Raw genomic sequence first — 25,363 nt, 5'->3', positions numbered from 1 at the left:
TGGCGGGCTCTGGGGAGGGAGAGCCGCCGCCTCGGCCTCCCCCGCGGGTCTGCCCGGACCCCAGGGGCACTCGGGCCGCGTGTGCTGCTCTGGCGGGGGAACGCGGGAGGAGTGTGACGAGATGGGGAAGGTGGCGCTGAAGGCGCGGCCTAGCGCTCTGCAGAAACCGGGCACACGGGGCCGCGGTTGAAGAAATTGCCGTGGGAGCCTGCCCTGCACGCTGCGGGGCGGCAACGGAGCCCCCTGGTCCTGGCCGCGGCCCGGCGTGCCGCCGGCTCCTCGCACTAGTGCCCACGTCATGGTGTGGCATGGCACGGCACAGTGTGCTGCAGAGCAGTACAGCCCTTAACGAGCCGCTTGAACCCTGCCACTTGCCCGCAGCCCACTGAGGTGTCGAGATAATGTGGTGCAATTTCTTGTTTTAAACTTTCTCAACTTGCCAACTTTACAAAATCAAGTCTTTAAAGCCAGAGCCACGGTTGCCCAGTCGGTGGTGAGTAGTTGCCACTCACCTGAGGCACACGTTCTGGTTCATGGAGGCAGTATGGGCCTAATTCCATGCTGTGTGATCACGGTACCTACATACAGCGTCCAAAGTCCAATAAAGAAATGACGCTTTAAGTGCCTCAGCCTGATACCAACCTTTATGGGTACTTTCGACTTTTGTTTCTTTGTGCTTGGCCTCTAACATGTGTAAAAGTAATAAACACCCCCCTCTCCAGTCACAGTGGTGTTGTAAAAACAAGTTAATTAATAACAGACTCAGACAATAATAGTGTTTACCACTGGAAATCACCCAAAAAAATTAATCATTGCTTTTGAGCAGGGCTGGGCTAGTTTGTGCTCTTTAAAGCAGCCTGGGATATACCCACTAAATGGCCAAGAGGAAAAATGAGCCAAACAACTGCTTATTGAGCAAGAGAGCTTTTTCATGCCCTCAGCAAGTGGGAAAGCACACTGCACTGGTAATACAAAGACAGCCTCCTTAGGTACCAGGTGGGAGTTAGGCAACGAAGCTGTGTAATGGATCCTGCCGCATTGTACCTTGCTAATGTCGTAGCAGCAGATAACGTAACAAAGGCAAAATACAGAAGAAAAATCCACTGAGGCTTACAGAAACTACTCGCTCCCAGGGCAGGAAAGCTTCCCAGCTGACAACACTGGGAATCTGTACTGAGATCTGCATGTAACTCACACTGTCTCAGTGACAGCATTTAGCTTTCTAACTGAATTCTCTTTTCCACAGTATTTATCTCTATGACAAGCTTTAATCTGCAGGCAGTATGGCTACAGTGGAGAGGGTGTTTGTTTTAAATAACCGTATTATTTTTCCTTTCCACACAAAGGGCAGCGAGGCACCAGGAGCACCCACCCGGCTCTGCAGGGGCTGCCAGGACCTGCTGTTGCTCCTGTGCAGCCAGCCCAGCTGGGAAGCAGGGGTCAGGGGCCACCACGCTTGCAGGCAGTCACCCATCCCTTTACTCTGCCAGTGCCCCTGGGGCTGCAATATCTGTCAGACATGCATAGGACTCACATCCACAGAGTCTCCAAAGGCAAGAGCCACACAACCACCCAGCCCAGCTTTGCTTCTGATCAGGGACCTCTCTTACACTATCTTACACACAGTTGCTCTGAGGTTTACTTTGAAACAACAATCATTATGCTCATGATGAAACTTGTTCCAGCTCAACACTACCATGCACACAAACGGCTATCAAGCAAACAGGGTGGCATCTTTCATCCCTCGCGCCCCACAGTCACATACAAGGCTGTTTTGCGGCTCTGCTTCCACTCCTTGAATTACACTCAGCATTAGCCAGCGGAAACCAGCTTCCAACATCTCGCTTAGACTGACTGGCCTGTGCATAGAGCTGGTGGAAACTGGGGACAGGAAGGAAAGGCCAGGCCTGCAGACAGTGCCTCTGAGCTGCAGAGCTGCACCCACACATCGTTGTCTCAAAACAGACCTGACTGCAGCACCGCAGCAGGCACCAGAGACCACATAATGACGCTGTACAGTGGGGTATGGAGGGGAGGAAAACAGGAAAAGTATGTTTAGCAAACTACTTCCCGATACCGTTCCCCTCCTGTGAGAGCTAAGTATTTAAAATAAACATTGTGGGCAAATAAACTCTGCCCTTCAAACCAGACAAGACGTTTCACAGAAGCACATAGGTAGGAAGGGCCATCTGGACGTCTCCAGCCCAGCCACCTCCTCTCAAGCTCATCCACTCAGAGCAGGGTGCTCTGTCAAATTCAGTACTGATTTAGGGCCCCTCTGCAGCCTCATTACTTTGATTACCCTCTTGGCAGAATTTTCTTTGTATGGAGTCAGAAGTTGCCACGTTCCAGCACGTTCCTGTTGCCTGTCATCCCATCCCTGTGCACCTCTGAAGAGCCTGGCTTCACCTTCTCCACTCCTCCTGTTAGGCAGCTGTAGGCAGCAGCAAGACCTCTCCTTAACCTTTTCTAAAGCCCAAACAACACCCCTTCTCCCAGCCTCCCCTTGTAAGCCCTGTACTCCATTTCCTAACACCTGCCAACAGCAGGAGGTACAGAAGCATCACAAAAAAAGGAAAAGGGCAAAAAGTGGGTTAGGGAAGTGAGTAAGCAAAGCGAACTGGTGGTGGCACCCATCCTGACAGGAACCATATGAGAGTCCTCCAGGGGTGACAGGGTAATCCATTGTTAAATCAGGTGCCGTCTAGGAGCACATGCCACTAGGAGGAGACACCACAACGCATATGGCACAAGCACGCTGTCTCTGCAAGCTACTATTTTTAAGGTTTTAAGATTTTTAAGATTTGAGCAAGGAGCCAGGAAGAACACCACAAAGTCAAGCAATGGGCTGGAGTTCAGGCAGGCTGCAGGCAGGCATCAGCCTCAGGCCGGTCAGATCAGTAACGCTGCGCTGACTGCTCCAGTGGCCAGAACACCCACCACTTCCCAGACAGCAAGGCAGGGGACTCCGCAGCCAGAATTTTGGTACCCAGGACTGACTGAACCCACCTCTGCTCTGGACCACCTCCAGAGAAAACAGGCATTTTGCATCTACACACAACTTAGCAGCTCATCACACAAATTTACCAGGGAAAGCTCAGCTCGGCTCACCTACACATGGAACAGGAAGAAAGTACGGGAGAGTAGCACAAGGGGACAGCATGTCTCAGGAGGAGCTGGAGGCAGCAGTGACATTGTTTAGGTCTGAGTCAAGTTCCCTTTCCCAATGGCCAGGGCACCCTGTGGCAGCATAAAACCAGAGGCTGGGCACAGTACAGGAAGGAAGACGAAGCCTGGCAGGGCAGTGGGGAAGGGAACAGCACGCTTGCCTGCTCTTCTACCTGCGCTGGGCTCCAGACCTGCTCGAGCAGCTCCTTTACCAACACTGCACAATGGGAATTTTCAGTTCCTGGGTTTGGTGTTCCCATGCTGGCTTTGGGACTCTACTTAGGAAATCAGAGAGGAGAAGCCAAGTGGACAACAGAAATTGTCCCAGTCACCTAACCCCACCAATTCCCCACCTGCCAGTGACCCACTGAAACTACTAACAACTGGCCCACAGAACTGAGCTAAAGGAATGCACAGGCTGGGAAGCAGCTGACAGAGAAGTACACAGAAGTACCCTGCAGCTCCTACTCCAAAGCTGATACTAGAAAACTGGCTTGCAGATGCATCACAAGTTTCCTGTGTGACCTGGGGGACATATCACTTCAGCCAGGCCTTAGTCTCCCCTGCTGTACACAAAAGGTGTCACATTTAACTGTCACAAGGATTGACTCGTTGATGTCTAAGGCACTTGGAGATCCTTGGATATGGAGAAAAACCATGAAAAGAACAAACACTGTGGAGAGAATACCAACCAGAGAACAGCCAACACACACACATGCTCCCACCCACTGACTCCTCACAGCAAATGAGGTCCATGGTGTTTATAACACATGTAGTACAGACAAGGTGATCTTTCTACTGATAGAGACAGAGAAGAGAAAGATACCAGAGATAAGTCTATCAGGGTATTTCTGAACAGTGTTCCCAAAGGATCTCAGGATGAACTTGCTTCCACTAGGAAGGATCAATTGTTTGCTCTCGGAAAGGCCACCCAAATACTGGGCAATACAGCTTTTAGGCCAGAAAAACCACAGATGGGACAGGCTGTGATTTGCAAAGCCACCTGATTTCAGCAGCTGTTTGTTGCAAGTTTGCATGCTCCTTCTTCTTACCCTGATTCAGGGATCTTAGTCTTTCTTGCCCTAGGCTGACCAGTGATGCAGAGGGACAAGAAATAACGGAGCCATTCTTTTCAGTGCCTTGTAGCCATCGGTGGCTTCCAAGCAGGCCTCTGCCCAAGGATGGGAAGAACAAGTGGAGATGGAAGGCATTCTCTCCCATATCCATCTACCTCCCCGCAAGACCTTTGGTCTTTTCCAATGGAATACATTTCAGCACTGAGTCTGACAGCCCCAGCAGCAGCCCTCAGCCACACAGTGGCTCTAACGTTATCACTCTGTCGTTTGGATGTAAACAGGGACAGCCAGCATGGTGCAGGGGCCATCTGAGGCAGTCTGCAGTTCTGCCAGGGCCAAATTGGATGTGAGGCTGTTGGGCTGGCCAGGAACGACGAGGTCTGAGTCAGCAGCTCCTGACCCACCAACCACAATGGACAGGACTGCATCCGACTCCTGGAACGGTTCTTTGTTAGGGCCACCTTCAGGGGGGCTTTCCCCAGCAGCACTGTCCTTCAGCTCTGCCAGACCCAGCTGGTTGGGGAGGGAAAGGCCAGCCTTGCGCCCCCGTGCCACCCGCTTCTTCTGGGGCTTCCTGAGCTGCAGGTCTTTGTCCTTGGGTGAGCCCAGCCGGCACTTGTGGTCCTTCATGTACTTGTGGCGCGTGAAACCTTTGCTACAGGTGGGGCAGCGGTATTTGTAGTTACCGGTGTGCGAGCGCTGATGCTCTATCATGTGGGCTCGTCGGCTGAAGGACTTGTTACAGTACTGGCACTTGTGGATCTTCATCCCTGCAGAGAGCATAGGAGGAGAGAGAGCTCCGTTAAGAGACCCTGCATCCCAATGCAGATCTTCAAGAAAATCTGCACCGCACCAAGGGAGCACATGACAACTTCACCTCCTCTTCCAAGGAGATGTTCCCTGATACAAGGGAGGAGACATTGTGCCAGGCAAATCTGCAGTCAGAAAAGCGTGAGTGCCTACAACTTGAATGTCTGTGTTTATAAAGGGCTAAAACAATAACTCTTGCCTCAAATAACACAATTAGAATATCACGAGAAAAAAATGTCAGGTTCTTGTGATGAAAATGCAAAACGTTGGGGTTTTTTTTCAAGTGTATTTGGTAAAGTAAAGACATTTTCACTTTTTATTTTTTCCTCCCAAGTATGGGAATGTGCAGTCTGAAACAAACCATCCACAGCACTGTCAGCCCAGGCCCATCTGATCACACTCTGCAGGGCTTTGGACATGACAGGCACAAGACTTGCAGTTTCACCCCAAAAGACAAAAGTCTGAACATTCCCTAGGCCATAGGAATAAATTATCTTTATTAGGAGTGGGAGCATTATTTTTGGAACACAGAGAGAAGGGAATCAAATCCCAAGAGATCTCCTTTCGAATGTGAAATTATATTGGGGAGCAGCGGACAGAGCAGTCTGGATATTCATTTGATAGTAAACATTCTGAGTAACCCAGCTCTGCTTCTAAGTCTTGCCAGCAGGCCCTGCCTTCAGATTTATACTGCCTTAGAAAACAGCCCAAAGCTTAGACACAGCTCTAAATGCAAGCTCAGTTAAACAGGCCTGCAGCAACAAAGAAAAAAATCTAAACCTAATAAATTATATTAAGAATTTAGGCCTATATCTGGGAAACACTGTACCACACACAGTGGAAAATTCTCCCACAAGAAACCACACTGTAGCTGTGTTAGCTGAGCGATGGGTGGAGGGATACCATAGAGAACCTCCTATGCTTCTGAGGGTATAAAGCAGAAGCACTGTCACAATTTGTTCTCTCTTATTTCTCAGGTTTACCCCTTCTGTAATGTGCTCCCACAGCACTGCAGTGAATCCCAGCCACTTCATTCCCAACCACTGGCAGCATGGGCAGAGCTGCACTTACCCGAATGGGACAGTATGTGAGCCTTCAGCTTGTCAGGCCTGTTGAACTCTTTATTGCAGCCCGTGTGGCTTCTGTAACAATAACAAATGCTGGTGAGCAGCATGAATCAACTGAGGATCAAAGTATAAACAGAACCTGGACCATAAGGAGATCCGCAACCCTTCACCTTAGCAGCACCCGGATGAGTCCCTCGGTGCAGTCTCAGTAGGAGCTCCACTATTTCAGCCCTTTTGGAGAGGGGCAAGGAATAAACAGGCTGCTACAGGGACATGTGGCTTCTGCTAGATGACACATGGTCTGTGTCTCACTATGAATGCTCCTAAAAGCCACAGGTTCAAGATCCCAGCTGGAGACAGAAGTATTTTGGAAGGAGCTACAAGGTGGTTGGAGCAGAGAGAAGCCAGTCAGTCTTGGCTATCTCAGAAGGCCCAAGGCTGTGCCATGGATTTGGGGATGCACCTTCTAAAGCTGCATTTCTCTGGCTCATACATTAGCTTCTACATTGCCACGTGCTTTTTGAGACATGGCAGTCAGGGAGAGCCCATCATTCAGGCAACCTTACGCTTTGTGGTCAAATAATATTCCTTCTCTTCCCCGGTGCTTCCCAGATGCAACCCTCCAAGCCTCCCATGAAGGCAGGCATTATTTTACAGGGCTTGATGAACTGACATGAAATTACGTGGCCACACAGGACGTCAATAACAAAGGACTGGGACTTCTGGGTTCCCAGTTCAACAGCACACAGCATTCCTACCTCCCCAAGAAGCAGTAGATTGGTAGATGCCACACATGTACCCTAGGGTACCCGCAGGAGATGTTCCTTCCATCCTAAACCCCATCCCAATCCCATTAAGACATGCTGCCATGCCAGAGACGCACTACGTACGAGAAGGGACATTTATATTTCTTAAAAGGCTCATGGATCAGCATATGTCGCTTGAGTTTGTCTTTCCGATTGAAAGCTGCATCACACACTGAGCACTTAAAGGGCTTTTCACCTGGAAAAAAAGAAGAAACCGAGAGTCAGGGAAAGTCCAGTCACGTACAGGATTCACTACAGCAGGTGTACCGCTTTGCCTCTCTATAAACTTCCCCAAGCTTCCCTACCCTGCCTGATGAGTAAATGGATGGATACAATCCACACTGTGCCCTGCTCCTGCTCTCCAGGGCCGGCTTCCTTAGCTTCTGCAACCACAGGCAGTAGGGTAGCCACCTCTGTGCCCCACTTCTAACTGGTGCAGTACTGGGCATGAGGCTGAACCAGTACCGTACCCCAAACACATGTTACTACAAATGACTTGTACAGTCAGCTGTGTTACTCTGGTTGTCAGGAAAATAGCCAGGGTATGAGAGGGGGCAGCACGGACTACGGTACAGAGATATAATGAGCACTGCAGTGCCGTGGGAGCCCATACCCGAGTGGATGTGGGCGTGCAGCTTGAGGTAGTGCTCCCGGCGAAAGAACTTCTTGCAGATCTGGCACTTGAACTTGCTGCCCCCACCGTGTGTGGGGATGTGGCGGCGCAGGTACCTCTCACAGGGGAACACCTGTTAATACACAAAAACAAGGCTAAGAGCTGGCAGCACACAAGGGACATCATTGAGCCTGCATGGGCATGGGAGGTGTAGCCTGTGCAGAAAGCCTAAGCAGCTCATGGTGACTGCTTTCTCAGACAGGACACACTGAGAAAACCTTCAGGTTTGTATAAGGAAAATACAGATAGAGCTTTAAAAAAATACAACAAACGCACAACGTAAGCTTCTTATCCTTAAGAAATGCGTAAGCTGAAACCTGGCTGCTAAATTTTGTAACACCATACCGCTGTGGACCAGCACCCCAGATGGATGCCCCATCTCCCATCAAAGCCAGCAGCAGGATAGGATGGACTGGGCAAGGACCCCGCGTAGTTATACCTTCCCACAGTGTTAACTTCAGTTTCTACTTCCCAGTAATGTGTGAGTGGTTCCTTTGGCTAATGGGGATTCTGGAAATACCCAGGCTAAGTGAATTTCTAATGAGCATGCTGCAAGCACACATCTGAGGGGGGCACAGGAGAGCCAAGAGTTCTGGTACCCAGGGCTGTGCTCTCGTTTCTCCAGAAAACAGCAGTATTAGTAAGAATACAAACAAAAGTAAAAAATATCGGTGTGGATAATGGGCTTTCAAATTGCTATGCTGCAGGCTGAAAGTCCCACACAGGCTCAGAAGGGCATCTGTCAGCTGGTGGGGGAAGTGGAGAGAAGACAGGTAAGAAAGATGGGTTACTAACCATGGCAAGAGCGCATTTCCCCTTCCTGAGCTACCTCAGTATAGAGTGGTCACTCCTTTGAGATTGTCCCTGCCCTCATTGCAGGATTTTCATTTCCTTTGCTATAAACAGAGGAGCAAGGGTCCAAATTTTAGTCTGGATTTTAAAAAATAATTTATTAGAATTAAATCCCACAAAATTCTGCCCCTCAAACCCCCTCAGGGGCTGTGCTGAAGAGAGTATTTCCAGCCAAAACCTACCCAGGCATTGTTCCAGTCCTAGTCACATCACTCAAGACAGGTTTCTCTTTGCCAAGGACACAAAGCACTCATCCAAAAGAGAGGAATGAGGGGGAACCTAGAGACTTCTGTTGCAACAGGAGATAAGGACAGCAATGGAGGTGTACAAGCTTCTGTAGGGCCCAGGGCTTTCCATGCCCAACCCTTCCAGCCAGAGGTAGCAGTCAAAGGCACTCTTAAGACTTCCCAAAACCAGCCTCACTCCTCCTGGTATACTTGCTTTAAGAAATAAGGACAGCAGCCTGGTGTGCAGTCCTGTGCTGTCATGGGAATAAGGGACCTCCCCTGACAAATTCTGCTCAGCAAATAGGTCCAGGAGAAAAGCCAGCACTGCAGGGAGGAACATACTCTGCATGAGAGGCCAGAGAGCTGGAGGCCAGGGATGCAATCTCTGAAAAGTATCTCATGAGCCTGCCAGTCTGTACTGAGTAGGAAGGGAGAGGAAAGGGAGCTGAAGGGTTCCTGTCCCCCTCAGAGCCCTAGCTATGAGTCCAGGACCGGCTCAGGCAGTGGTCACCCACCCACCTTCTGGCAGTGAGGGCAGGGAAAGTTGTGCGTTGCTGTCTGCAGATGGTGCTCCAGGGCTTCCGGGGTGGAGTACTTATTTACACACTTCACACATCTGAATGTAGAGAGAAAGGACAGAGCCTGTGATCAAGGCTACCACCAGCAAACCCCATGCTGCAAGCAGACCCCAGCCAGGACTGCCCAGCCCATTCACCAGCCACCTTCCAGGGTGATTTCTGACAGGGTCAGCTTGATACAGACAATAACAAAACCACCCAGGTGCCCTGAAACCTCGGCAACCCACATAGCCAAATCACACTCACGTTCAGCATCCTTCTTCACAAGGGGAAGATGCTAGAAAATTGGGTGAAGAAGCCTTTAAACTGCTAGTGCTCTTCCACGCAGACTCCCATGGGAGCACTCAGACCTGAGCACATACTTCCACACTGCTTCCTCATGGAGGAAAGCCCTAAGTAATGATTTCACATTATTTAAAACACTTTCCATCCTCAATACACAAATACAGCAGCTCCCAATGAAGGAGCTGAGAGTGGGGTCACAGCATGACAGCACGGTTACCCATGGCCAGGACAGCCACAAAGCAACACGCTTCCATGTGGGGTCTCTGGTATCTAACAACACTGGCTTACAGCGCCACCTCTCCGAAACCACCTGAGCCCTCTCCACCTATCTCAACTGTTCTCACATATCCATATTTCTGCCAGAGACCTCTGCCAAAGCTGACTGCTGACAATGGGCAATGGGGGCATGCATCACCGACAATAAATACAGAGGCACTCACGCTGTATCTGCTGTGAAACTATTTCTCCTTAGATCAGACTAAAACCTCCTCAAACATAAGCAGGGCCCTGATCTCAAAGATCGCCGCTAGCAAGCTGCAGGATGAAGCTCCACAGTGCAAAAATAACTAGAAATCATGGTCTGTGTAAGAAGCAGCAATTTATTCCATGAAGCTCCTAGGTGACTTCAGTATCTTCTGGGCTTCCTGCTCTTCATGTATATCTCTACAGGCATTTCAAAAGCTCCAGAGAGCTCTTCATGGAACTCCTCACCCCTTCTCTCTGCACTAGTAGAAAGGCTTTCCCAGGTAATAGACCCTTTTGCAGCAAAAGGATATGAGATTTTTTCTGGGTACAGCTTCACAGCCCACACTCCCTTTGCTGCAGTTGTTTAATCACAGAAAACAGGCTGGGAAGGGGCTTCCCTGGGTCTCTGACTGAGCTCTGTGCATGTTCAGCTGTGCCCACCTCACTCTTTACTGGTGATAAGAGGACTTGCAGTGAGATCTTCCCACGTAACTGATCTCAGCCTTTCACTGTCCTTCCAAAAGGTTCCTTGCATTCAAAGTGCTTGGCCCTAGCAGCCTGGTGGAGGGGCCCCACATTTGCCACCTGGGTGCCCAAAAGAACCACAGGCACCAAACATGCAGCCCCCTTTTCCCTCTAATGTCTGCACCGCTCTCAGCCAAACACTCTGCACCCACTCACTCCTACAAGCCTTGTGAGCACTGATTGCTACTGTACTTGTACACGGCCACATCCTTCTTGGGGCTGTGCTGGGGCAGCAGGCTGTGGGAGTACTGGTGGACGCCCAGCTCGTACAGGGAGGGGAAGTCCTTGCTGCAGAGGTGGCAGCGATAACTCAGCTCCTCCTGGTGGTTCTTGATGTGCTCAAGGAAGGACTCCAGCTTCTGGAAGGTCTGAGCACAGGTTTTCACCACACATTTGTACACCTGGGAGAAGGGAGAGCAACTGGAGTGGCACACCATGGAAACAAACGGGGAAAATCCTCTGCCAAGAGAGTGGCCTTCCTTTTTGGAAATCATAACCACTGAGTCATTTACAGAAAGGGACCACTGCCCCTTGACCCACTGTGCTGGAAAGCAGCTGAGCTGATGTTATGAGCAAAGCAGCACCGTGGTTTCCAGAGTATCCCACCACACCCACACTCAGTCAGCACACAGCAATGAAACCCTGCCCTGCACTGCAGCAGGACACAACGTGGTGGTAAAACATCCCCTTCCTCTGCTGTCTTCCTCAGAGGAAGGGTCTTTAAAGAAAAGTGCAGAGCAGCTCAGCATCAAAATGTGGCTGACGGTTCCAGGTGAATGGCAGAACCTGCTGGGAGCTGAATGTTCTGCAAACACAGACCATCAGGGCACTCCCCTATGAAAGCAAGGTGGGAGAACGGTGTGTTGGTGTGAGCGCCTGAAACCACTTGTGTGGTTGAGACCACAACACCCCAGCAGTGACTGTCCCACAACCTGAGAGCTGCCACCTACATCAAATACTTCGGACCGTGCTTCTTTGCTGCTTCTTTAGCCATCCAAACCTGCTTGGCTGACTTCTCAATCAGCAGGGTGGAGGCAGTGGAGCTTTTCAAAGCCACCAAGACCACACACCTGCAACCCAAATGTGCAGAGAGCTAAGCTGCATGGGAAGCACTGGCAGCTTTACAGAGCAAGAGGCTCAGGACAGACCCTGGAAGCTGGCGCACTATATGAAGCCCACCCCAATCTCACCACCAACACAGGGCACCCTCTGTCCCTACCTGCTCATTCTTGTGCTGTGTCATGTGTGATTTCAGCTGGAAATAGGTGTTGAATTTGCTGGGGCAGAACTGGCACTGGTAAGAGCTATCGATCAAGACAACCTGCTTGGCTTCCAGTTTGTTTGCCTCGCTCTCGTCCAAGGGGCTCATGTCTTGGGGCGGTGGTACAGGGTTCCCTGAGGCCTGAGTCAAACCTGGAGAATGGGAGAGAGAAAGTCACAGCCTGCCATGAGACAGCTCTGAAAGCTGCTCTGCCAGCACCACGGTGCCGAGACATACCAGGCCTGGCTATGGGTCCAGGCTCTTGCTTCCTTTCAAAGACAGATTCTTTTGATCAGACAAATCTTACTCCCTAACAGCATAGTTTTCATTTTTTCTAGAGATTATTAAGGGATCTGACTACTCCATCTTCCTCTCCTTAACCCATTTTCTTTTTCCAGGGGTGTAACTGTGCTCTGTGGAGCAGTCAGCAGAACAGGCCGTCTGTGAACCAGAGCCATATTTACTCCCACCTCTGGCAGGAGACAAGAGGCAAGATCCAGCCAGTAGCTCACAGTCCATGAAGTCTGCAGAGAGCAGCTCCAGCAGGCCCTTGTCCTAGACATGACATTGTCACTGCATTCTCTCCCCTCCTACTAGGACTGAGGTCACCAGCAGAAAAACTGGTGACCAGTCACCATCTGCCAGCAAGGAGCTCTTCTCTGCCTCAAGTATTTTCAGTTGGTTGCTGGGACCAGACCCAGCCCAGGCATGACTTGCACATTGCAAACAAGTGAGAGCACTGCGCTGTGCTAAACCACTGGCTTGTCTGGCCACTAGACCAGAGCTGTCAAGTGTGGCTCATGTACTGCCAAAGCTGCACCTGCCAGGGAGTGAGAAGGGGGAAGACACCTCACCCTGTCTGCACGTGCATACTTGCACAGACTCTGGAGTCGCTGTCTCCAGCAGCACCTGAATCCCACCGTAGCTGGAGGTACGAAAGGATGCAGCTGCCAGCTGGAGTCCAGCAAATGTGACTCGTTTCTCTGGTGTGTGCTGCAGGAATGCAAACAGTGCACACAGCTCCTGTCTCCCCTCCCTCCCTGTGTGGAGATGCAGGGATGTGCAGACTCCCCACATCACTGCTCTGCCCCATGCACAGGCTATCCCCAGGCAGCAAACCTGTGTTCTCTTCGTCCTCTGGCTGGTTGGGATTCAAGGCCATGACCTGCACTGTGATGGAGTTGCGGGAGATAGTGCACCCCAGCCCTGGAGGCCACACTTTATGGGTTTGCATGTGCTTCTTCACATTGGACTTCTGGGCAAAGGCTCGGCCACACACGATGCACTGGAAGGGCTTCTCGCCTGTGTGACTGAAGGCAGAGAGCACCATATCAGCAGCCAGCAGAGAGGAGACAGCCCCCAGGCATGGACCACGGTGGGGTGGCTGCTGCAGGGCTGCGCTAGGCACTCTGCTTGGCAGATCAGCACCTGGACCAGCCAAACACGGGCTCTGAGACCTCATTAACCTGAGTAAGTTGATTGCGAGAGGCCTGGAGAAACAAGCCTGGCACACAGACAAAACACTCGTGGTCTCGGGATGACAAGGGATCAAAGGAAGCAGTGGGACAGAAAAAGAGCTCTGCAGCAACATCAGGGCATTCGTTGTCAGGGTCTCTGCAGGGACATTGGGGACCCCATCACTTTCTCAGGGGTAAAACCCTTTTATTCCCTATCACCCCACCCTACCCTGCACACATGCCTATTCTAGCTTGCAGCCCCTGGATCTCCCTGAATTTGCTCTCTCCTGTCCACAGCAGAAAGGTCTTTCTACTCTGCCCTTCTGCTTCCAAAGAGCAGACTCTCTAACACATGAAGTACATCACATGAACAGTCCAGACTGTGAAGGGGGGCAAACACCACTTGTTCCTACTCATCTGAGTCCAGAAGATTCTGTTGGGGGGAACACTGAAGATTTCAACTGCCTCCTGACGGAGAAAAGCTCTCTTATATGAGCTCCCTACATAGACACGGAGCTTGGCTGACAGTTTGCTAGCACCAGAAAACACGAAGGCTCCAGCTTAGTAGGGAGGGAGAGTAGAGGAAAGGACAGAGGCAAGCAGTGGAGATGCTGCTGCTCCAGCGATAAGGTGACAACAGGTTTGGCTTTCAAAGTCTCATCAGCAAGGAAAACAAGTCTATAGTCCCAAGCCATAATCAGCAAGAAGATTACATCCATGATGCAGCCTTCACCCCAGCCCCTGGGGAGAAGGTGTCCTGCAGTGAGTGGGATGAAAGATCACCTCCCAGTGCAGCACAGATTCTGGGATGTGACAAACGCAAGGTCTGCTGGGCTGCGCAGACTCCCTCAGCAGAGCTGTGCCCACCTCCACCCTACCCACTCTGCTGTGTCTGGGTTAGCAGCACCATTACCTTCTGATGTGCTGCTGCAGGTCAAAGTTCTTGGTAAAGGCCTTGTCACAGTAAGTACATTTCAGCTTGGGGGACTTGGGTTTGCCTGAAAGAGCAAAAGCACACACAGGAATGAGATCACACAGCACAGCTCTGTCCCCCCTGCACCACAGGGCCCTCACCCCAAGGCATGTCTATTCAGGATCAAAAATAAAGGGCTTATGAAAGGATAAGATCTGCCTGGCCAGAGTGGGGAGAGGTTATGGGCACAAGCGTATATTTAATGTAGCCTGAGCCAACTCTACAAGTGCGAGGAGGGTAGTAGTGGAGGAAGCAGGGCATCCCCTTGAGGCATTAACCACTCCAGGATCCCTTGCAGCTGTGCTACAAAGCACCTACTTTAAAGGCATGTTGGGCATTGGGAAAAGACACAGGATTAGTGAAAGGAAGGGCCCCAGTTCTGGCTCTCTCCTATGAACTCACCAAGGTCAGACATCAGCCACAGCACATGCATATTTCTCCCATCCAGAAGATCAGTCAGTCACATCTTCTGTCTACTATGATGGGGTATAAACCAATGGAGAACAGCAGAACTGTGGGCTGCTCTAGGAAATTCTGAACTGAGAGCTGCAGCCTGCATGATCATTCACACCTCTGCAAATATGGTTAAACCCTAGCATCCGTATGGTCGTAACTCCAGAGGCCCAACCTTCCTGGGGAGGAAGGCCACGTGGCTTTCCTCCACACCACGTCTGGGACCTTCCCTCTCACTCAGGTAGGTGTGCTTGCACCACACCAGCAATGGGCAGGCTTGGCCAGCGGAGGATCTGATGCTCCTCCATCCTGTAATGGGGCATGCCCCTGTCCTGCCTGACCTGGGGACAGGCGTGCTTTCTTCACAGACATTGAAACACACAGCAGGGACAGGTCTGCTGAACCCCTGGGAAGAGTCTTCAGGGCGAGGCCGTAACTAGCACACCGGCCTGGCGACTGGGCAGTCTTCCTTGGGTTAAAATGGACCAAGCTCTAACACCTTACTCTGCAAAATGTCCCCATTTCAGGTGTGATCCAATAAGCATGTAGCTGCAGAGACTTAGCACAAGCTGGCCCACACAGCAGCACAGTGACAAGCCTTTCATGTGCACTCAGAGGTGACAGACAAGAAGTATGTCCACACTTTCACCTGCTCTTGATAGCTTCATGTAGGACACTGTGCTCCTCCTCTAGAGCTGCATGCGCAGCCAGTGCCACCCCACAGGGCCTGGAGAGCCTGTGGCTCAACAGTCCACCACACAATAAGCGTGCTGGCCTACAGGTAGTACAGGGCAAATGCTATAAGGGCATTTACCTTCCTGCAGCCCGCTCTCATTTTTGCAGCGCCGGCTTTTGGGAGCAGAGGTGGAATCAAAACCAACCACACTGCCGCCTCCTGTGCTGGTCAAAGGTGTGGGAGCGCTGGAGCTCTCAGACTTGAATCCCTGCTTCCCAGGGCTGTACACAGGAGAAGGGTACACGGGACTTTCCACACACTGGCTTGGTACCTGCAAGAGTGCAATTTATCAGTGGAAACAGGTTTGCTGCACAGAGTTATACTCTGCCCTAACCTCCATCCCCAGCAACACTCGCCACACTGGGCTATGGTCTGGCTGAGTTTTCTGCCTCCTGCCAAACTGGGTCACATTTCTGGTTCACCAGTCCAACAATGTGTCTCTACAACCTGCACAGTGTCTCTACAACCTGCTGAACATCACAAAGCATCCAGCAGTTATTACAGCAGGAACAGGACAGCAAAGAAACACTGAAGGAGCCACCTAATCCCTCATCTATGTCTTATGCCTAGAAGAGTTTCTTATCCCTCCAGAGCAGGTTACCAAAATGATCACCACCGACCCTGTGAGTTCACACCAGCCCTGAAGGGTGGGATCTCCAGGCCCTGCTGCCTGCCCTGGCAGGACTGCAGAAGGGAAGCACAAGAAAACTCCAGGTGGCAAAGCACAGCTGTTTGCCTCAGCACCAACATTAGAAAAGGATGCTTAGAGAAAAAGACAGAGGCATCAGTCTGGGGTGATATGGTTTGAGGGAGTTTCTATAGCCCACCGTGGTAAATTAACACAGACCACTATGTATCCAACATCCCCAACCATTTCTGACCACTGGCAGTTCCAGATCAGATGCCAGCTACAAAGATAAGGCTGACAAACCTGTTACACCCAGTAGTTTCTGTTGTGAATGGCAATGCTAACATAGAGGCTGTGAACAGCTGACCCACTGGTAAATCCACCCCTGCCTGTGCCTCTTTAGGAAAAGCTGCCCTGTCAAACTCTGATATTTAGAGTGAATTCTTCTCTCCGGTGGAGCCTCTAGTGCGCAGCATGAGGCTCTGTACCTCTCTGGGAAGTAAGCCACTCTCCTCACCTCCCTCTCGCTCCCAACACCTGCAGGTATCCCTCGACCACAGCAGACATTCAGATCTCCTAAGCCTGTGCCAGCCAAGTCCTCCATCCCTCTTAACTGTTTCTCTTGTTCTGAGAATCCCCATCATCTTGCCAACATAGTTCTGTTCAGTACATTCTCCCAGAGGAAATAATCATTGTTAAATAACCTAACGCACCTTCCCAGACTCCAATTCCACATTTCCAGTCCAGGCAGCTCTCAAGCAGCCTTGTTAGAGAAGAGGCCCAGGAGGACAGAGCCCCTGCAGACAGCCCCTGGCCTTACCTCCATGGGCGGATAGGGCTGCATCCCCAGCGTCTGGATCTCCACTGCGCTGTTTGCTGCCATAGGAGCAGGCGCACTGTACACTTCGACCACTCCGCTGCCGCCGGCGCTGGGCTGCCCTGGAGCCCCCATGTTCGGGGGGGGAGGCGGTGGAGGCTGAGGAGGGGGTGGTGGTGGGGGAGGTGGAGGTGGCGGGGGCTGGGAGAGGTAGCCAGCCCCAGCGTGCATACTCAAGCTGCTCTAAAACCAGAACAGGGAGAGACAGACAAGACCTTGAAAATGCTGCAGCAATGAGTTAGAGGGGCTGCGCCCTCACACACGTTCTCAGTCCCAATTCAAAACAACACCCACAGGAACAGCAGCGATGTCCTGACACAACGCAGCACTGTCCAACTGCCCAGCTGGACCAGACTGCTGGCTTGCAGAGGCTTGGCATGACATTCCAGTAGATATTGCCTCCTTCAAAACCCAAGTGCTCAAGCCCCACTGCTTTTGTTACTTTGTTTTTAAAGCTTTTAATCCTTCTGGTTACAAAGAACATTTTCAGAGCATGGAGAATGTATACAGGCTGGCTAGCTCTGGGAAGAGCCCAAAACAACCATCCCAGGTGGAAGAGGGATCCATGGAGCAAACAGACAAGAGCTCTGGAAGCCAGCCATTACACAGGGGCTCAACAAAAAGCTGGAGAGACCACATTACAATGATTTGACCATCCAGCAACAAGGATGCAAGGAGAGAGCAAATGCTGGAGCTATCCTGTAATCTATCCATTGCTCCTTCCCAAGCCTGGCTGTCACGTTGGGAAGGTGCCCAGGATTCAGCACCAAAGCAGATCTCTGGAGTCCGATTGACTGACAGGGCTCCTGCTGTGCAAGCATAACCCCATGCAGCGGGACTCCCCAGGCCCACACATGCCCCTTACCTGCACTGGGGGCTGCACTGTTGGCATGGGCTGGTCCAAGGATGTAAAAGCAGACATGGCTGACATCAGCACCTCATCGCTGACTAAGATGTTGCCCTGCACCAGGGTCTGAATCAAAGGTGATGGGGGAACTGTGATGTACGTAGAAATTTGCTGAAAGAAAAAAAGGATGCATTGTTGACCAGCAACAGGACAAAACAGTAAACAAAAAATGGTGACGCTGCTTTTCAGTGAAACTTGGAGTCTCTGCTTTCACAGCCTCTGGTCAGCAGATGAGCCACAGTATCTACAGCTTCCTGCTGAGTCCATGGTAATTTCTAGCCCTTAACAATAAGGCAGCTCCAGAAAAACTGTTCTGAAAAGGAGGTAAAAAGGTTCAGGAAAGTGGCCACTAGCCACAATTCAAATCAAGGGTTATTAAAGATCTGCAGGACAAACTGGTCGCACACAAATTCAAGCCTTTCCTGAGTGCTTCCCTTCCCCTAGCTAGGAAAGGTAGAGAACTGAGAAGCTACTCTGGCTGCAGAGGGTGAACATCAGGCCCATCTCTTCAGACTAGAGTCGGATTATAGGAGGGGAGGGAGGCTGTCCCATTTCCTGGGTGGAAACAACCTGTGTTTGCAGCCCTGGGCAGCACCATCCACTAGCACTATGTTAACTTGAAAAAAACAGCTGGTTTGAAAGCACTTTGAAAACCACCATGACTGCAGGCACAGTGCATGTCATACACAAAGGACTTGCTCCCAAGAAGTCTGTTGGGAGGGAGAGTTACTCCAGAGAGGATAACCCCTTAATGCTCATCACACCACATAATGTGGGCTTATTTGCAGGAAACTGAGAGCAGGGATGCTGGGATGAAGCTGCCAGACATTGCCCTCCTCTTCTGCCCATGAGCCAGACTATGGCCCAGCAGACAGAAAATGCCACTCCACCTTGAGCACTGTGCAGTGTGTACCCATGCAAATGCCCAGCCTGCCAGGCTGTGACACTGGGGCTCTTCAGTAGAACCAAAGTCTGGCTGTAGCACAGACACAATATGAAACCTCTTCTGTCCTCATAAAAGGGCTACCGGACCCGGACACTTTTGCTGGAGGACACCCCACTGCAAAGGACCAGGCAGCTTTAACCATGAGGTCAAAAGCCAACAGAACCACAGCTGAGCCTCTCAGAAAAGAGGTCAGTCATGAGGCACCACTGGATCTAAAAGCATCACCCAGAGGCCCCCCCAGCTCCCAGAACCACAGCAACAGAGCAGTAAAACCTCTGCCTGCAGCACAGTACCTGCCGGCCGGCGCTCGGAGCCTGCTGCACCGATGTGATGGAGGGGGTATACACACTGTTGGTGGCCAGCGAGACTGTGGAGAGGGAAGGAGCATTTCCCTGGCACTGCTCTCTCTTGTGGGTCATGAAGGCAGGCAGTGAGTTGAACTGCTTCTTACACTTCCCACAGAGGAAAACATCTTCATCATCTGCAATTAAGAGGACCAGATCACTGTTCCAGGCTTTCTTCTGCATTCCCCAGTGCTACACCTAACAACCAAAGCTGTAGGAAAATAGATGCCTTTTGGATCTTAGCACCTCAAAGCTATCACATTCAGGAGGGATCAAATTGTCCCTCTCCCCAGTCCCAGGCTCTCCCTAAAGCTAACTGATGTGATTGAGCCCACCTCAACTCCGCTCCCATATACAAAACCCACCACCTCCCCGTGACAAACTGAATCCCATTGTCTGTCTTCTCATCCCAAAGATGTGAACAACCAACCCAGCCTTGCTCCTGTAGCACCTTCTGCTTTTAGTCAAAACAGCTTCTTCCAAAGCACCTACTTTATGCTGGCTGAGGCAGATTTTATTATTCAGGTTGCACAAAGGAAGAGAAGTAACTTGGATCAGGGCACAGAGTCATTGGAAGCCTGTGTCTGAAAGCCACCCCCCTGCAAGACTGCTGGTCTTTCACACCTCTGCTTCACATTAAAAGCAGAAACAAGACAACCCCGTTACATTGTCCTAGATGAAATTTGCAATGTTAGCAAACCACACAAGCACACACCATTTGCACTTGATCCAGTTGGACTCACAAGGCTGTACCTCCTGCCTGACTCACAGCCTGAAGCAGAACATTTCTGGGGACACAGACTGTAACTCCTCCAGGAGGTAACTCAGTATCCACCCAGAGAGTCCTAGTCAAGCACTTGAATGTTCATGTGCACATAAATGACCAGTTCCTGTATTCATTCACACAGATGAGATACTCAATGTAGTTGTACAACCCCAGAAGATAAGGAATAGCTCATTAAAAAAAAATGTGAACAGTAACAAGCACTAGGGGCAGGGAGAGCAGATTCTCCCTCCCTTCACGTCTTTATTGGGAATGCACAGTCAAGTCTATTGTCATGACCATCTCCAAAAGCATCTCTGCTTGCTTGGGCACTTGCTTCCTTCCTCCTGCTCTGCCCAGTCCCACTGAGGGCTCACAATGTTCATGGCAGCACCCAGCATGTACAGCTGTTGTGCCAGCTGTTCCAACAGTCATGAGTGCACACTGCAGGAAGAGGTCTGCAGCCCTCCTGCCTCTTGTCTCGCTCTCCTGGTGCTACCAGGACTCACCCATCGACTGGATGGCAGTGGAGGCGTTGACATTTTGAGCAGATGGATCCGTCACACCTCCTTGACCATCCAATAAGGACTGCACAGCCAGCACCGTCTGATTATCCATTCCTGAAAGGAGACACAAGCATGGATAGTAAATCAAGCTCGGCCTGAACATGGAGCCCTCAGGCACTGGGATCTTGCTCACGAGTCATGGAGGGAAGCTGCTTGCCAGCTACTGCTGTCTTCTCCCACAGAGCCACTCCCACCTCCTCATTCCCCTCTACTCCACAGCATTAACTATCACGCTAAAGCGAGGCTCCCACTTGTCTCCATACATTCCTTTGATACAAGAAGAAAAGGGAAGAAGGGCAAGGAAAGCCGAAAGAGGGCTTGGTTTCAGGCATTTTCTGGAGAGAGGAAGGATGCTTACAAACAGTGGGTATTACAAACAGAGCTAAGAAGTAGCTGTAGCTATCTGGGGTGTCATGGGCCAGGTGGGGTAGCAGCCCGGGTAGATCTGCCTGGGGACATGGCATGATGCAGCACAGACAAGCACTGAGCTTGGTGAAGACAAAACCCTGGGTGTGCACAACTCTGCCTCAGCAGCACTGTTAGAAATGCCTCCCTGTTTTCAAGACCAGCATTCCCAGATCTGATCAGACACAGGGCTATGAACTACAGGAGGATTTAGATACAGCTTTAAGAAGGAAATATTAAGTATGGGTTCCTGGGAGAGATGCTCTGGGGGGACCAACTTTGTCACCACCTGCCACCCCAGTTCTGGGACATGCAGGAGAGCAGGACCCCGTGGTCCCCCAACTCCCAGGACTGTGCCCCTCTACAGGCTCCTCTCAAGCAAGAGCTGCGAGTTGCTCTCTCCGATTTTTATTTCTCTCAGGACTCCATGAAAACACACATACCCAGCCAGATTTGTTGTCAGAATCGGCTCACTTGCTTTGGCACAAATATTTTTTGCTACAGCTAAAATGTTCTAAAATATTCCAGATAAATGCAGGAGAAGGGGACTGCTCATGTAGGGAGACAAATTGGCCAGTGGCATGCGACCAGCAGATTAAGCCCATCACACTTTCCTTTTAGAAATCAGATGTAAAGACACATAGAACAATCTGATTATGGGAGAAAAATAGAAGAGGTGATTTTTATGCAGCACTCTTCCTACCATTCCTTTATGAGAAGGAAGTCACAACAAAACAGATAGCATACCAAAGTCATATGTTAAACCTTGTGAATTAAGGGAGAAAAGAAGGGTGGGGGGATCTTACTTTGCTTTTCACTTTCCTTCAAGATCTTTGCAAAACAAAATTGTAAAGCTCTGAACTCAGAATTATGTGCCAAAATAAAAAGAAAATCTATCAGTCTGATCATTTCCAAGTAGTTCAGGTAAGGTCAGTTCCTGATGAGAGGTCGCTCAGCAAACAGCACCAGCAAGGACAGCAAAATGCAGTAACATCACAGCATAAAGGAAAAGGGCAGCAGAAGCAACCGCCACTGCACATTCCTCTTGTAATTTTAAATTTTCTCCTGGACAATCAGGATGTTACCGTCCTGATGGTGAGTACCCATATAATCCACAGCATTTTAAAGACACCCTAAATACTCATTTCTCCTGTATCTCCAGTGGGAAGCAAGTAACGTTAAGACTCTGTGAACACCTTTTTCATCATTTCACTAAGAAGAGGTCACAAACACTGCACGTGTCAATGGGAAAGAGGAGAGCATCCCTCTCCAGCTGCTGGGGAGCAGAGGGCACAAGCAGCTACTGGAAAGCAGCAGATCACGATACTCCACATGCTACCATAAAATTACCACTGCACCTATGGGAACCCTTTCACATAAATCACACGGAGGCACAGCAAAGCTGCAGGTCCAGTTCTGCAAGCCTTCACCTGCACAGAGAGCTGCACCCAGCCCTGCAGGACAGCCACACTGGCAGAAGGCTCCTGCAGCACTCCTGCGTGGATCTTCTCACACCAGTCAAAGCCCTGCTTTAAAATATACCTCCTCCTGTACAAATAACTTCCTGGTCAACTGCAAAGGCAGCACAGGCTCTTGTTGGCACATCCAAACCAGACAGTGAAATGGAACAGCCCTTCTTCAGCAGAAGTAAGCTACCAGAAGACAAAAGAAAGAGGGGGATCAAAAATTCAGATTAAGTATATTATGGGGACAATTAACAACAGTTTGCATCAAGAACGCCACTCTTTATGTGCCTGGCAATGGACAACTGGGTTTCCTTCTGGCACATAGCCAGATCTTCCAAGTAAAAAAGCCAGATGATTGCCTCTGTCCCACTAGCAGGAAGAAGCCTGAGGAGAGGCCAAGATCTGAGGACAGGCGACAACAATGCAGCAACACTGTCGGTGTTGCATTCAGCCTTCTGCCAGAGAAAAGTTACCCAAGACAACAGAAATATGTTGCTCTTCATTCGTTCAGCAATTTGCACAAATGCCCACAGAGTCCCTAGAGTTTCACAGGGTAAATGCACAATGCCACACTTAACGCAGAGGGAAATCACCAAATTCAAGGTTTAGTAACTCATGAAGACAAGCAGGCAGTTACTTGGTTACACGGATGCTGTTCACTGCCATCTGTGCACCCCAGGGAAAGCTTTGGATTGATCCTGCACTGATTACAGCCAGCACGCATGTACGGTGATGAAAACCTAAAAAAAAATAGCCAACTCTTCTCTCCTGGCAGCAGCGGGCTTTCCTCAGAGCCTGACAAAAACAAAGTGATTTGGGGAAGCCAGGATAAAAGTACAAGAGTACTGATTTGTGCTTTTTTTCCTTCCCCATTTCTCTCAGAGATGAAACAAGAATGTCCATTTCACCCAGGTGCTACTGAATTTCACGTATTGAGTCTTTTTTCTGCCAATAAGATCACCAGGTGCTTTAGCAACAGGCAAAAATGCACCTCTGCCCCACAGCACCCACTGAGAACACGGGTGCTCTCAGCATTGCACATGAATGCCAAGTCACCATCGACTTGTAATCGAATCAACAAGGCAACACAAACAAGCTCAACTACTAAAAGCTGCCAATTGTGGTGGGCTTAGAAAAAACCACAAAACACCACATTCTTTTCATAATTTGCTAAAATGTTTTGCTCTCCTGAATTCTGCAAGGAAACCCATACAATGAGGAGCTGATTGCAAAGAGGAAATAGAGAACCTGATTATACAGAGTGCTGTCAAATGCACCAAGTAACCTAACAGAATAGAAATATTTATTCTTTGCTCCTCTTTCTGCTGCTGCAATCACAGGTGCTATTTGCAAAGCATAGGGCGACAATCCTGATGCAAGGCCTTCCAGTCAGTGGCATCCCCCCCCCATAAAGGAAAATACATGCGTAATTCAATTTAGGAAATAAATGCCTTATGAAGTAGCTTTTTCTCCAAACGGGCGGACCCTGAGCTCAGTGTCAGACTGCCACAGCTTGGCATGTCCAACAGTTCCCCTCAGATGGCATCTGCCTGTAAAACAGTGTCCCAACACAAAATTCACGAGTGCGAGCGTGACCCACACACCCACAGAGTGGAGAGAAGCTGGGCACTGCCCTGGCTGTGCCAGAGAACGTGGACCCCCACACGCTAACACACACATGCAGGGGCCAGCACCCACCTCAGGGACCATCCCCAGGGCAGGCAGGGAGCGTGAGCCCTGGGGGGGTGGAAGGGGTGCACCCCAGCATGCAGGGCAGGAGGGTGCCCAGCTGCACGGTGCCGTCCGAGCGTGCCGGGCACAGGCGTGAGGAGTGATGGGAGGGCAAGGGGCACATGAGTGACGCGGGGGTCCTGGGGTTGGTGATCTTGTTTGCTGGGCACAGAAATGAGGGTGACGGGAGTGCCCCAATGAGCACAAGGCAACGAGCAGGGAGGCAGTGGGGGTACTGGGCACAATGAGGGAGGCGATGGGGGGCACCGGGCACAGGGGCAGGGAGGCGATCGGTTGCCCCCGGGCACAGGGCTAACCGGGGCTGCCCGGGGCTCAGGGCACTGGGATGGGCGGTGCGGGGACGCCCGGACTCACGCGGGGGGGATGGCACAGGGCCGAGAGGTGACAGGGGGACCCCAAGGAACCGGGGCCGGCGCGGCCAGCCCCGGGCAGCCGGCGGGGGATGCCCGCTGCGGTCCCGCCCCGCCCCCGCCGCCGCGCGGGGCCGCTCGCGCCGCCCGCATGCCCCGGGGCCGCGCCGGTGCGCGCCGCCGCCGGGGAAGGGGGAGCAGAGGGGGGACGCCCCCGAGCTGCCGGGAGCCCCCCGCGCCGCGCCGGGCCAGGCCTCACAGGGCGGCCCCTGCTGCGGCCCGTCGTCCCGCACGGCGGCGGGGGCGGGGGGCGGCGGAGCTGGGGCGGGGGAAGCGAGGAGAGGCGCGGCCCGCTGTGAGCCCGGCGCGGCCCGGCTGGGCCCGGCGCGGCGGCCCCGTTACCTTCCAGCGCTTCGAAGATCGCCTGCGCCATCTTGGAGCCGGGGCGGCCGCGACCCGCCAGCCGGAGCGGGCACCGGGAGCAGCGCCGCCGGCCGCCGCCAGGGGGCGCTCTCCGCCCGCGCCGGGGCCGGGGCCTGGCCCCCTGCTCTGGGCAGCGACACCCTGGGGCGTGCGGCCGGGCCTGGCGGGGGAGGGAGAGGGCTCGCGTTTAACTTGAACCGCGGCGGAGCGGCGCCTCTAGCAGCGCCTCAGGGATCCGCGGAGGCCGGGCCCCACCGAGAGGGGCGGGAACCGCCCGGCGGCCGCACCTGCCCCGCTCAGGCTGCCGGCGCGGCACCTGCGAGGGCCCGCGGAGCCCCCACGCCGCGCCTCTACCGCCGGGGGACCGCGCCATGACCCGCCCAGGGCCAGGCCGCCCCGCGGGGCCGACAGCGGCGAGCGCTGCCGCGGCGTCGCCCTCAGTGGGAGAGGATGGGCGGGACCCCCGCGCGTCTCCCATTGGCCACACAGCAAATCCTCCCCACCAATGAGCAGTTAAGATGGCA

At 51.8% G+C, this 25,363-nt stretch overlaps 1 protein-coding gene across 1 annotated transcript; it reads right to left on the bottom strand.

The window, feature by feature from the left end:
* Nucleotides 1-3,914: 3,914 nt before the first annotated feature.
* Nucleotides 3,915-25,282, bottom strand: ZNF341 (zinc finger protein 341). Its single transcript, XM_037401505.1, has 15 exons — nucleotides 24,819-25,282; nucleotides 20,387-20,497; nucleotides 19,064-19,251; nucleotides 17,783-17,935; nucleotides 16,861-17,100; nucleotides 15,491-15,683; nucleotides 14,164-14,248; nucleotides 12,913-13,103; nucleotides 11,752-11,945; nucleotides 10,725-10,933; nucleotides 9,199-9,295; nucleotides 7,541-7,673; nucleotides 7,012-7,123; nucleotides 6,126-6,196; nucleotides 3,915-5,014 (listed from the first exon to the last, which is right to left on the bottom strand). The coding sequence occupies exons 1-15, from the start codon at nucleotides 24,847-24,849 to the stop codon at nucleotides 4,500-4,502; spliced, it is 2,523 nt and encodes an 840-aa protein (XP_037257402.1). The 5' UTR covers nucleotides 24,850-25,282; the 3' UTR covers nucleotides 3,915-4,499.
* Nucleotides 25,283-25,363: the final 81 nt, after the last annotated feature.

Source organism: Falco rusticolus, chromosome 10, assembly GCF_015220075.1.
Source record: "Falco rusticolus isolate bFalRus1 chromosome 10, bFalRus1.pri, whole genome shotgun sequence".
Classification (NCBI taxonomy): Eukaryota; Metazoa; Chordata; class Aves; order Falconiformes; family Falconidae; genus Falco; species Falco rusticolus.
This window is presented reverse-complemented; position numbering and strand designations above follow the sequence as displayed.